The sequence below is a fragment of the Belonocnema kinseyi genome, chromosome 4, assembly GCF_010883055.1.
Source record: "Belonocnema kinseyi isolate 2016_QV_RU_SX_M_011 chromosome 4, B_treatae_v1, whole genome shotgun sequence".
In the NCBI taxonomy this organism is placed as follows: Eukaryota; Metazoa; Arthropoda; class Insecta; order Hymenoptera; family Cynipidae; genus Belonocnema; species Belonocnema kinseyi.
In genome coordinates, this window is record NC_046660.1 from 88,021,076 (window position 1) to 88,034,249 (window position 13,174).

General features: G+C 33.8%; 1 protein-coding gene across 1 annotated transcript in view; it reads left to right on the forward strand.

Moving 5' to 3' along the window:
* Window positions 1-13,174, forward strand: part of LOC117170996 (laminin subunit beta-1-like) — a 78,301-nt gene that overhangs the window by 61,484 nt on the left and 3,643 nt on the right. The window contains exons 10-19 of the mRNA XM_033358041.1: window positions 7,647-7,761; window positions 9,052-9,096; window positions 9,843-10,068; window positions 10,195-10,503; window positions 10,877-11,439; window positions 11,520-11,699; window positions 11,781-12,106; window positions 12,183-12,593; window positions 12,692-12,884; window positions 12,977-13,164. Coding sequence (XP_033213932.1) covers window positions 7,647-7,761; window positions 9,052-9,096; window positions 9,843-10,068; window positions 10,195-10,503; window positions 10,877-11,439; window positions 11,520-11,699; window positions 11,781-12,106; window positions 12,183-12,593; window positions 12,692-12,884; window positions 12,977-13,164 — 2,556 coding nt within the window. The remainder of the gene's footprint in view (window positions 1-7,646; window positions 7,762-9,051; window positions 9,097-9,842; window positions 10,069-10,194; window positions 10,504-10,876; window positions 11,440-11,519; window positions 11,700-11,780; window positions 12,107-12,182; window positions 12,594-12,691; window positions 12,885-12,976; window positions 13,165-13,174) is intronic.

The window sequence follows — 13,174 nt, forward strand, 5'->3', positions numbered from 1 at the left end:
CATATATCTAGTCGGGAGTGGTGCTGACTGAAAACAGATGATTTGGAGCGATTCGCGCGCCATCTGTTGGTCATTCTAAGGACTTATTGAACTACCCTCCTAATTACCTCGTGCTACGGAATTCTTCTGTACGTAAATTATCATTTTTTAAAAGATCTTCGCTCGCAAGTTTCAGCGTGTAATCTAGTGATTGTGAATTCTCTTTGATTAAATCTCCTTCAGCATTAACGAACCCATTCTCATCACGTATATCGTGTTTCGCACTTGATATTGTCCAAAATGTTAACTTTCCTACATTATGTTCAACACTTCGTATCAAATGTATATTACATTTATTTATTCAACTCGGCATAGGATTGCTTATTCAGACATTGCAAAATAAAGTACAAATTATATTTATCATTATAACTTCAATATTTGTTTCTTATTTTTCATTCAATTTTATTCTTAGCTACACGGAAGCATGTACCATTTTAATAAATTTATATCATCACTATTCATAATATGCATTCATATTGAAATATTCATATTTTTAATGCCTTGTTTTTATAATTCTTTTATTTTTAATCTTGTTTTTCACGATTAAAAGAAAACCTGCTCATTTTGTCTCGAAATTATTCATAACAAATTTGGTAGATCCTTTTTGGGTGAGAATCTCTTGAATCTTAATTTTTTTCGTACCTTGCGTCATTTCCCAAAAAATGTGATTTTTTTTTATTTTTAATGTTATTTTTACGACTAAAACAAAAAACTACGCCTCCTATCAAAAAACAATTCGTAACAAATTTGCAGCTCTCTTTTGGTGGAACACCTTCTATCTCAATATTAATTTTTGTAGGATCTGTCGTTTATCCAAATATTTAATTTGATAATTTCTTAATGTTGTTTTTTTCCGAATAAAACAAAAACTGCTTATCCTATAAAAAAGTGATTCATAACAAATTTGTAGATCTTTTTTAGGCTCACCCTTTTTGTAGATTCATCGTTTTTCTTACGTTGCATAGTTTGACCGCAAAATAGAATCATTGATTTTTCATTATTTTAGTGCGATCAAAATTTGAATTTTCGGGTTTTTACCAAATTAAAAAAGTTGTTATAATAATCTGGTAGGGCATTCAAAAATCAACGTTTTTCTTTTCTGGCCTATTTTTGATTTTGAAAATGCTATAACTCTGGCAATTTTTTTGTTATTAAAAAAAGTCGCGCAGAAAAATTGTTCGTATTTTCATTTACAATAAATAGCCGTACATGAAATTTCCAAATCTAAACAAAAATTGGAAAATTCTCTAAATATTTTCCAACCTAGCTAGTTAACGAACTCGATCTTTCTTTTTACATCCTTAAAAAGTATGTTAAAGCACAGTCTAATCCAATTAGTCTTTCAAAGAAGATAAGAAAATGTGAACAATTTTAGGCTGTGCTCTTATTTTTCAACGGAAATGGGTACAGATTTCAAGGATTTATAATGTTTCAACTATTATAGGTTATGTTAAGATTTAAACTACTTTAGCCTTGGCGAAAGGGGTGGATAGGAATTCATTCTGAATTATCCTGAAATATGTATCCAAACCAATCCGAACCAAAAAAAAAAATCCTACATTTCATTCGATCGAAATCGATTACAAATTAATCCAACTTAATCCGCTAATATCCAAACCAAACGGAATTATGTTTCCAAGCCGAATGAATCCGAGTTTGGTTTGAATTGAATTCATTCGTATTGAAAATCGTTTTAGGTCAACACGAGTTCGGATTCATTCGGATTTAAAATTTTTTTCGGATTAAATCGGATTGAGTCCAAATAATTTTTATTCGATTTCGATCGAAATAAATTGAGAACTTTTTTCGGATTGATTTGGATAAGTTCGGGTTGATTTGGATACAGCTTTCGGAATGAATTCCTATCTGAAACTTTCGCAAGAGAGGTTATGTTAGTATTTTTCGTCGAAAATTTGTATTTTTTATAAAAAATACATTTATTTGATTGTGTATATTGTACAAAAATATCATGCAAATATTTATTCTGAACTTAGGATATTAATTTTCGTAATTCGTCAAAAATGTTGTCCCCTTTTACGTTCTCATCAGAAAAATTATTAAATTTTTGTCAAATTTGATCCCCCCCCCCCTTTCCACCCGTTTTTGTCAAATGTCCACATTTTGTAACCCCCTGAATTCCCGGAATCCGAAAAACAAGTTTTTATGAATGTGTCTATCTGATTTTGTCTGTAGACTGTAAGTTTCTAAGCACGATAACTTTCGAAAGAATTAACAATTTGGATTTTTCTGTGGTATACTCTCTTAATGTCTGAAACTAAAGGTCAAGTTCGTTAGCCGGCTACTTTCGGTAAAAATTCAAAAAGTGAGCGCATTTTGAAAATGTTTGAGATCACTTTTTTCAAGATTGAAAAATTCCCTTTACGATTCCTTGTGATTTTTTGAGAAAATTCCTAAATTTATTATCATAATCTTGTAGCGCTTTCTAAAAGCAAAGTTTTTTTCAATCTTGACATCTTTCATATCGAGTGTCATTTATTTTAAAAATTTTAAAGTGCTATAACTCTGGTAATTTTTGTATAACAAAAATCGTTAGAAGAAAACGTTTGTATATTTAAACACTACGAATAATAGTGCAGAGAATTTTTGAATCTCGAAGAAAGTGATCGAAAATTTTATGAAAATGCTCTCACTTTTTGAATTTTCATCCAAAATGGATAATGAACTGGACGTTCAATTTGAGACAGTAAAAGCGTATACCGAAGGCCAATCCATTCTGTCAATTCTTTTGAAAGTTCTCGTGCTAACAAACCAAAAATCTACAGACATACTAATATACGCACACATTCGCGAATAGTGACACACAACTTGCACGGATCAACTGCGCACGGCCCATCGGTATACGAGGGTGACCACTGATGCAACTGTGCAGGCTGTTGACCACAGACACAGCCGTGCGCAGATGGTAACCTAACGATGGTTCACGTACACAGATGGGGGACTCCCAGCAGTGCCCGTGTCAATTTTCGAGAGGTAAAACTGTGCAAAGAACCACTGTGCACTTGGCCAACTATGCACGTCGAGGGCCGGTTGTACAAGTATGCAAGTTGTTGTCCGCTGGCACAACTGTGCACGTGCACAGATGGGACACTCCCAAATGTGCGCGTCGAGAGCCAGCGATACAACTGTGTACAGATGTGATACTCCCAAGGTTCCAGTGGCCATCAACTTGCAGTCGTGCACATTTGGAAGTGTTCCATACATGCACATGCACGGTTGTCTAGCGGACAACAACGTGCACAGTTGTACCACCGCCCTTGACAGTTGCTTTGTGCACAGTTATATCTTTCCCATTAGCGAAAACCTGTTTTTCGGGTTCAGAGTACAAATTACATTTGACGAACACGGGGGGGGGGGGGGGGGGGGGGGGGGGGGGTACGCAAATTTAATACCCTCGCTGATGAGAATGTAAAAATGTTATAGTATGGATAATAAAAAAAGGTTTTTTTTCTCGAAATGGTATTTTTGACATAAAATACTTTTTAAACATTAAAACTACTCTGAAAGGAATATGTATATATATATATATTAATGGTATAATAATAATACAACGGTTTTTTTGAATCTGTAAAAATACGCTTAATTTCGGGGCGGTATCGATTATATACAAATAAATTCTATGTCGTTAATTCTACACTTCAAAACTCTTAACATATTTCTTTAAATGTACATTTTTTACGATTATATCAGTGAATCACGCCTGAAACAAAAGACCTTGGCACTTGGGTTGATTGCTAGAGAGATTGATGAGCAACCTGGGTCAGAGCAGTGTTGCGGAACGAACGTCTTCTTTACAGAAATAACACGAGAATTCTGGATCAATCTAAAAATTCTCTATTCCTTCCCCACATTACTCCTTTCCCCACCGAGTGAGTCACGCCTACCCCGAAAGGAAAATGGTTTAATGGTGTAATATCGTACACCTTAAAACTCTACACCAGATAAGATGATAATTATTTATTTTAACTCTACAAGTTAAACTTTATACCGTAAAATCTATAATTAAATTGACGTTGTAGAATTTATCGTAACACCAACTCACTCTACTTGAAAATAAATCTTTAACTGTAAATCTTACTAATTTGTTATTATGTTCAATTATGATCATTTGCGGTCTCTCATTTGAGAAGAAAATCAACTTTCTTGTTGCAAATATAAATGTCAATCTTGTAGGGCAGGCCTCTTCAGCGAAAGCAAATTTGGTCCTATTTACTGCAAAGCCGCATCTCCCGTTTCCACCACCACGAATCTCTAATCAGTTGTAAGAGCGTGAGACGAAAGTTTTTCGTGCTGAGTGAGAAGGCGTAGTAGTGGAAAACTGGAAACTAGGATTTGGAGTATGTAAAATAAAATTTCCCCTCGCTGAAGACCCCTGTCGTAGACGTAGGGTATTTAAAAAGTAACGTTTTCTTGCATTATATGGCTTACAATTTTTATTTTTGTTTTCTTGAATTTTGTAAATGGTGTAACTTTAGTTCATTGATTTTTATCGAATGAAGTCATTGGGATAAATTGTTCGTTTTTTTTGCGTAATACTAATATCCATACAGAGAATTTTAAAATTTCGAAAAAAATAGTCTCAAAAATTTTCGAAAATCTGTAACTTTTTGCTTTCTCAGTCATGCTATGAAATATACGACAACTCATGATTCGAAAAAAATGTGCACTAAAAAAGCTACAAAATTGTTATTGGTCACTTTTCCATAGGGCGCGTAGTTTTTTATTTTATTGGTAAAAAACGAAAAAACAACATTGAAAATAAAAAATGTAATTTTAGGGCTAACGAGAACAAGCTATGAAAACATAAATAGACAAAAGTTACTCTACAAAAAAGAGCTATACATCTGTTCTCCTAAATAAGACCTACCAATTTGTTATAAGCTCTTATTATAAAAATAAATAAACAATAAAGAATGAACACTTTAAAAAAGTGATACAAGCTACAATAACATTTTATTTAACAAAATTTTTCGCTCAAATTATATCTACAGATTTACTTAGAACGACTTTACGATAGGATGCGTATTTTTTTACTTTAAATCATAAAAATAACATTGAAAATAAATAAATAAAATTCATGAAGAAACGTCACAAGTTGCAATATAATATTTAATAAAAACATTGTGTTTTTACAGGATGCGCACTTTTTAATTATAAGAACGAGTTAATGAAAATACGTATGTTTCAATACCAATGCATATTATAAATTGTAATAATTTCAATTTATTTGAATGATAAATATTGCAGCGTAGCAGTACCAGCCCGAGGTATTGGAATAAATATAATATACATTTGATATAATAGTGTTGAACATAATGTAGAAAAGTTCACATTTTTGACATAATCGATTGCGAAGCACGAGATACGTAATTAAATTTTTTGGCTTAAAAGGACTCCATGGTTCGTAACCAGCCCTTTAACCTGCTCGTTGGGGGCCTATTGTTCGTCCGAGTCGAGTCCCGACAGTACAGTCTTCTACAATCTACATTCTACAAGCTACACTAGCTACAGCGAACATGGATGCGAACGATGCGAACCATGGAGCAGCAGTAGCAGGTGCAATTAGAAAGGGAGACATTACAAATAGATAGAAGAGGCAGTGCAGAGCAGAGTAGTGATAGAATATGATCAATTATAAATTCAGACTTGAAGTGCAGAGCAAAGCAGTGTTCAAATTTGATCAATTTTAAATTCAGACTTGTTGCTTTTATAAGATTCAATGTTGCTGTAAATCCTGAACAAAAGTACAAAGTAACAGAAACCAAAAAAACATGGATGAGAACAATAAAAAAAATCGTTCGTTAAAAAAAAGTGTTGGCCCTGAAAAGGGCCGATTATTTTCCTAAAAAGGACAAATTATCTCCAAGTAAATAAATTATCTAGTACCTCATTGAGGACAGAAGTATCTAATTGCTTCTAAAATACTCCAAAAAATTTCGTCGTAACTGTTGAACACATTTCTCCAAACATACTCAACTACATAATGTTCAGTCCGGCTAATTTTAACACTACTTTGCTCTGCACTTCAAGTTTGAATTTATAATTGATCAAATTTTAACACTACTTTGCTGTGCACTACCTCTTCTTTCTCTTTCCAATGTCTCTTTTTCTCATTGCATCGCATTCATATTCACCATGGCACTGTAGCTTGTAGAAGACTATACTGTCGGGACTCGACTCGGACGGTACAATAGGCCCTCCAACGAGCAGGTCATGGGGCTAGTTACAAACCATGGAGTCCTTTTAAGCCAATTTTTTTCGATTTTTTCGATCGAATATTTTTCGATAGAGAATTTACATTCGCTAAAATATAGTTGTCGACGCTTTGGACCGTTAATTTTAAAACGTCTGTGCACAAATGTGGGGGAAATACAAAGAACGAACGCGTATAGTAGTGCTTAATTAAGTAACTTTCTCAGTAATTCAGAATTAAAATTATTATTAAATAATAATAGAGAATTGTGAGTTAGAATCAAAATATAAAAGAAAAACTATTTTGCGATGTTATTTTGCTATACTATAATACTCTATTAGAAATATTCCTTCCGTAAATGAATCTCATTGGAATTGTTTTTTAATTTGAATTTTTGTAATAATTCTATGATCTCTGGATCAAGTTCTGTTGCATCTTTCTCCCGCTCCTGTTTTAAACCGACAATGTAGAGATCCGATGACACAATTAGTTTGTAAATTAAATCTTCCATTGTTTCTAATCGAGAGCTAATGAATAGCGAGTTATTGCCACACTTTCTTGATGAATTATAACCTTTTCGAAAACTGCAACATGGTTTAGAAGAAAAAATAATCCTTTCCGATGGAAAACAGTGACACTTTTTATTTGCTTATAATAATTTTATTAACAATAAAAATATTTAACATTTATATTTTTGGCAGCTATTTATTATAATTTAGAATTAATTTGACAGTTGGTTGATGAGAAAAACATCTTCGAAAAAAATAAAATAACATAATTTGTTTATTAGAATATTTATAATAGTGGTAATTGTTAAATAAAATTCATGTTCCTAAAATATATGTGCAATAGTTATGATAGATAGCGACTTCTCTTAAGTCTTTTCTTCGGAGAAAAAAAAATATTCGTTAAATGTTAAATTTTGAAGTTCTCTTTGTTTAAATAATACATTTCACAGAGTGAAATTAAAAAATTGGGCATACTGGCGTTCTGCAGAATTTATTTTTGAGCATTAAAAAAACATCAAAATTGATCAAGAATTGTAGTCCGTAGTGGATTATGAAGAGTAAATTCCCGATTCCTCCCACTGTGCGCGCGATGAGAACGTGCCCACCCAGTGGACAGATTTTTTTGTATCAAAAAGAGCCATGAAGAAAAAGTGTTCCTCTTTTTGAGTGTTACTAAAAACCGCAAATAAAATTTTTAAATCTTAAAAAACTGAAGTAAAAAAATGAGCGCATGAAAATATGTACGTGCTCTAAGATTGTCAAAAGAAATATCATTTCCGGTTCTAAAATCAAACAGAAACTGTTAAATACAAACTTCTTTTACATGTCGATTTTCTGATCGAAAGTTATTTTTTCTTTGTAATAGCTAAATGAAGATGACGTTTTAGACATTCGGCGACGGAAATTGTATCCTCAGAACTCGGAACCAATTCACAATGGTTGTGTTTCGGCGCTGCCTGCTCGCAGAAAATGTTTTTTTATTTACAACTATTTTCTTATCAGGTAAGTCTCTCTGGTGAAAGTACAATTACAAAAAATATCCTTTACTCGATGGATTCTATCTCAAAAAATGCTTGATTCTAATCATTAAAGTATTAAGCTAATAGAACTTAAAACATGGTTTTTTGTAGAATGTATGATCGAATCAAAATTCTTTGAAATCAGTTTTTTGCTATGACTTGCTAAGTTAATAATAGCACTTTGAAAACTTGTCAATTTAAATAAATAAATGTAAATTGATTCGAATTACGCTCCACAATTTTTTCTCACTATAGAATTTGACAACTATACTGGATTCAAAGATTCTGGTTACTGTAAGAAATAATTTACAATATTGATGACTAATTGTTATCATATCGCGTGACGTGATATATGAATGTAAAAATAATAAGGAAAATTCGAATGAAGCAACAGATGATTTACAAATATATAAATCCTGCTTATGAATTCATAATCAAATCATCGTAGGACAACTCTGCGAATATAGGCTACTTTCTGTTCTCTTTCCTCGTGACAAGAAAAACCTTTATCCAAATTGATTAGATATTACAGTGACCTATTAACCTCATATTCCATCGAGAAGACCGAGACCGTAAAAATCTAAACTTCCTGAAAATACTAAGACTAAACTCATATTAAAAACAGGAATAATTACACTTGCTTCTGATAACCAATAATTCTTATAGAAATCGATTACTCTTATAATACCGATAATTCTTATAGTCTATTTTGTTTACTCTATTTTTATATTTTTTATAAGAATCAATAATTTTGTCTAATTTTGTTTCTATAGTCTATTTATTCACTTCTTTTTAAGATGAAATACATAAATTATTTCGAAATTTAAAATACAGATATATTACTGTAGATTTTATATGAATTACTCATTTGCGTTACGGAATTTTTCCGTAAACTATCACTTCCAAAAGGTTAATTATTTAAGTAATAAATAAGCACATTGTTAATTTTTTCAATATAAAACATGTCGTTATACAATATGAAAATGCTTCTTGAAATGATAAAAAGCCCGCACAATTGGTGATTTGACATGTTATTCGAAGAGGACATTTCGCAAACATCCGCTTGTTCTCCAAGATAAATAATTAGACACACGATGAAAAATGTGTTACATGCAAGAAATATAAAGAGACCTAAAGCTAGGTAAAAAAGAGTAGATTAATATTCTAATCAGAATTTCTAAAATAAGTATCTAAATCCCAATCTTAATTTGATAGGAATTTCAATGACATGCTGTATAATACCTGTTAACCCAAAAATTTATTATATTTTTAGCTCTTGCGGACCCCCAATATGGCCAATCGAGAGAGCCAGTTAGAGGTGAGTGAAATATTTATTTTCTTAAATTTTCATATTTTAAAGTTTTTTTATCAACGAGGCATTCGGCGAAATTTGCGATTCGCCATGGCCGATTGAAGCAAGTACAAGAAGTAGAAGTTTATCGGAAAATAATTTTAAATCAACCCCGCAAAAACCCTTTTTCCTTCACTGGGAACGGCAATGTAGCGATTTAGGAATGTTATACTGAGTAATCACATCCGAAATGAAGCTGATCCCTCTTAAACATTTCCAATAAGAAAATTAAAAATAATGTATCATTTTTTGGTTATCGGTAAATTATGCTCATAACAATTTTTTTTTAATTTGGCTCCACAATTAACCCCGGTTTAACGGATAGGGGGTAATCTAATTAGAATGTTTTATTTTCAGGAAAGATTTGATTTTTTTCTAAAGTGGTACAACATATATTTGTTGCATATTGTCATTTTGACCCCTGAATGAAAATTTAAAATTTGTGCCAGTTTAGAAGAAAAAATATTATCAAGTAGAAAAATTTGATAAATGATCTGTAGTGCAGACGTCTAACTATAGTTTTGTTGGAAAGATAACCAAATGTTTGCTCTACTACCAGTTACTCAATTCCCTGATAGTCCTCGCCTCAAGATCCCTTTCATTTCAGTCATCGGTACAAAGAACAATTCAAAGATCTGCACGCGATACTTTGAGATAACAAGATTCCCTTCCATCTTTACGAAACTAATTCTTTACATCATTCTTGAACTTAGGTATCAAACAAAAAAGGATTCATCCCTGTGATCAAAGTTCCTGTTATCCTGCGACAGGAAATTTATTAGTTGGAAGGACAAATCGGTTACAAGCCTCATCCACTTGTGGATTGAGGAATGCCGAAAGATATTGTATCGTCTCCCATTTGAAAGATAGGAAGAAGTGTTTCTACTGTGAGGCTAGTAACCCAAAGAGACAACATGGTATCGAGAACGTCATTAGTGGGTAAGAAACCTCATTTCATACCTATAAGAATTTCAAAATCCCGATAGCAGTCACTATAAATTATGCACAGTTAAAAGAAAATAATAATTATTAGATAGTAATAAATAATTACGTATTTAATTGTAGATCACCACACAGAACTTGGTGGCAAGCAGAAAATGGAGTCGAGAACGTAACAATTCGTTTTGATCTAGAAGCTGAGTTTCATTTCACACATATCATTATTCGCTTCCAAACGTTTCGACCTGCTGCTATGTTGATTGAGAAGTCCCATGATTTCGGAAAAACATGGCAAGTGTATCGGTACTTTGCACACAATTGTGAACATTTCTTCCCTGGTATTCCAACTCATATGCCACAAAAATTGACGGATGTTATTTGCGAAACAAGATACTCGCACGTTGCACCATCCACAAATGGAGATCTTATTTTCAGGTGGGTTGTCTTTCTTTTGTTTAATAGTTGGTTATAGGATGGCACAGATACCAAATGTCAATTAACAATATTGTTAGCTCTTGTCATGAAACACCATTTTAAAAAATCGATAACACCCGTACATTGATTTTAAAGTCTTACCGAGAATTTAAAAATGTAAGCTTATCTTTACTCTTTGCAATTCTCAATTTTATTTATTCTTATAAAGGTAACAGTATACCAAGTAAACAAAAACCCCGCATTCTTTGTAGTACAGCTTTGGAATCAACAACGTAAGCCAAACTTATACATCCACCTCGTTTAAAAATTTAAACCATATGTATACAACATTATCCTAAAAATCCATTTCCCCATTTGTTCATTCAATTTTCAGAGTGCTACCATCCAACTTGCTGATCAGCAACCCCTACTCAACGGAAGTGCAGAATCTCCTCAAGATGACGAACTTGAGAATAAACTTCACCAAACTTCACACACTTGGCGACGACCTCTTAGACAACAGAGCAGAAATCAGAGAAAAGTATTACTACGCCATCAATGATATGATCATTCGAGGATCCTGTTCCTGCTATGGTCACGCTTCCAGATGTTTGCCTCTTCCAGGAGTTGTCAATGAGGAGAATATGGTTCATGCAAGATGCGAATGTACTCACAACACTAAGGGACTCAACTGTGAATTCTGTGAAGATTTCTATAACGACCTACCTTGGAAGCCTGCTGTTGGAAAGCAAACGAATACTTGTAGGAAGTGTAATTGCAACAACCATGCCACTTCTTGTCATTTTGATGAGGCGGTTTACGAAAGATCAGGAAAAGTCTCGGGCGGAGTTTGCGATAATTGTCAGCACAATACCAGGGGTCAAAATTGTGAGCAATGTGCTCTTTATTTCTACCATGATGAGAGCAAAAATATCTCAGATCCTGAGGCTTGTCAGCGTAAGTTTTTTTTTTAACGTAGATCTTTAGGAAATGTTGATTAAAATCGAGAAGTGATGCAAACCAATTTTTTTTTGTAGTTTGCGATTGTGACCCTCGAGGTTCCTTGGACGAAGGAATTTGTGATTCTCGGACAGACCCATTGAGTGGAGAGGAATCAGGAAGATGTCACTGCAAACCCAATGTCCAAGGTCGTCATTGTAACGAGTGCAAGAACGGTTATTGGAAAATCGATTCCAATAACCCAGATGGCTGTCAAGGTAAAAGAACTTTCTAATTTCCATCGCGTTTCTTCTAGAAGACATCTTGCAATTTCTAATCTTGGGAAATTCGTTTTTTAGCATGTACATGTGATACTCTTGGAACTATCAACAACGAGGGTTGCGACGTATTAACCGGAGACTGTACCTGTAAAAGATACGTTACAGGACCAGATTGTAATCAATGTTTGCCGGAATACTACGGTCTTTCTGAAGACGTAGATGGTTGCAAACCTTGCGAATGTGATCCTGGTGGTTCTCTTGAAAGCTCCTGTGATGTTGTTACAGGACAGTGTCGTTGCAGATCTCATGTTAGTGGAAGAACCTGTAACCAGCCAGAGCAAAGCTACTACACAGGTTATATAGATTTACTGACTTATGAAGGAGAACTGGCAAGAGGAACTGATGTAAGTAAATTGAATCTATAATTATTTGTAACAATATTTGTGGTACTTCATCCATATTCATCATTTGAATTTCCAGAATTGCCAAGTAGTCATTAGAGAGCCTTACAGAGACGGAAGGAATAGCACCTGGACAGGAATTGGATTCATGAAAGCCCTTGAGGGATCCACCTTGAACTTTACAGTTGGTGATATTTACAGATCGATGTGGTATGACATCATAGTTCGATATGAACCAGTGCACCCTGGTACATGGAACGATGTACAGATTGTGGTCGAACGCCACGAACCAGTAAATCCAAATGGACCTTGTGCAGAATGGAAACCAGATGACGATCGATTGTGGACTCAGTTGCCAGCAAATTCCCGAAGTGCTGAGGCTATTCCACCCATTTGCTTAGAAGCTGGTAAACAGTACAATATCTTGCTAACTTTAACGCAATTTGTTAGTCCTGCAGATACACCTTCTGCTTCTATTCTCGTAGATTCGGTAAGCAAGATGTTCTTTAACTTTTGTCTTATAGCATAAAGATAAGTTAGGCAACGGTTCCTTTTTATAATCATGATCAACTGACTCTGTCTTCTTAGATTGTCCTCAGACCAAATATTGATTACATTCCATTTTTCAACGGCTCTGGCTTAGCAGAACTACGAAGGCAAGAATACGAAAGTTATAGATGTAATGAATTCTTCAACAATGTAGGCTACAGACAGGATGCACCTGATGTCTGTAGCAAATACTATAACAGCATTGGTTATTACGTTTATGATGGTGCACACTGTAAGTTCTTCTCTAAAGAAATTTTCTTTATACTTCTAAAAAAATCTAATGATGCCAAATCTCAATCTTCTAAAATAATAAATATCTTTCAGTGTGTGAATGTAATCCCACTGGATCACACAGTGCCTTCTGTGAAATCAATGGTGGGCGCTGTTACTGCAAAACCAATGTTGTTGGCAGACGTTGCAACCTATGTGCTCCAGGAACTTATGGATTTGGTCCAGAAGGTTGTAAGGCATGTGACTGTGATGGTGTTGGAGCTTTGGACAATTTCTGTGACGCTGAAACTG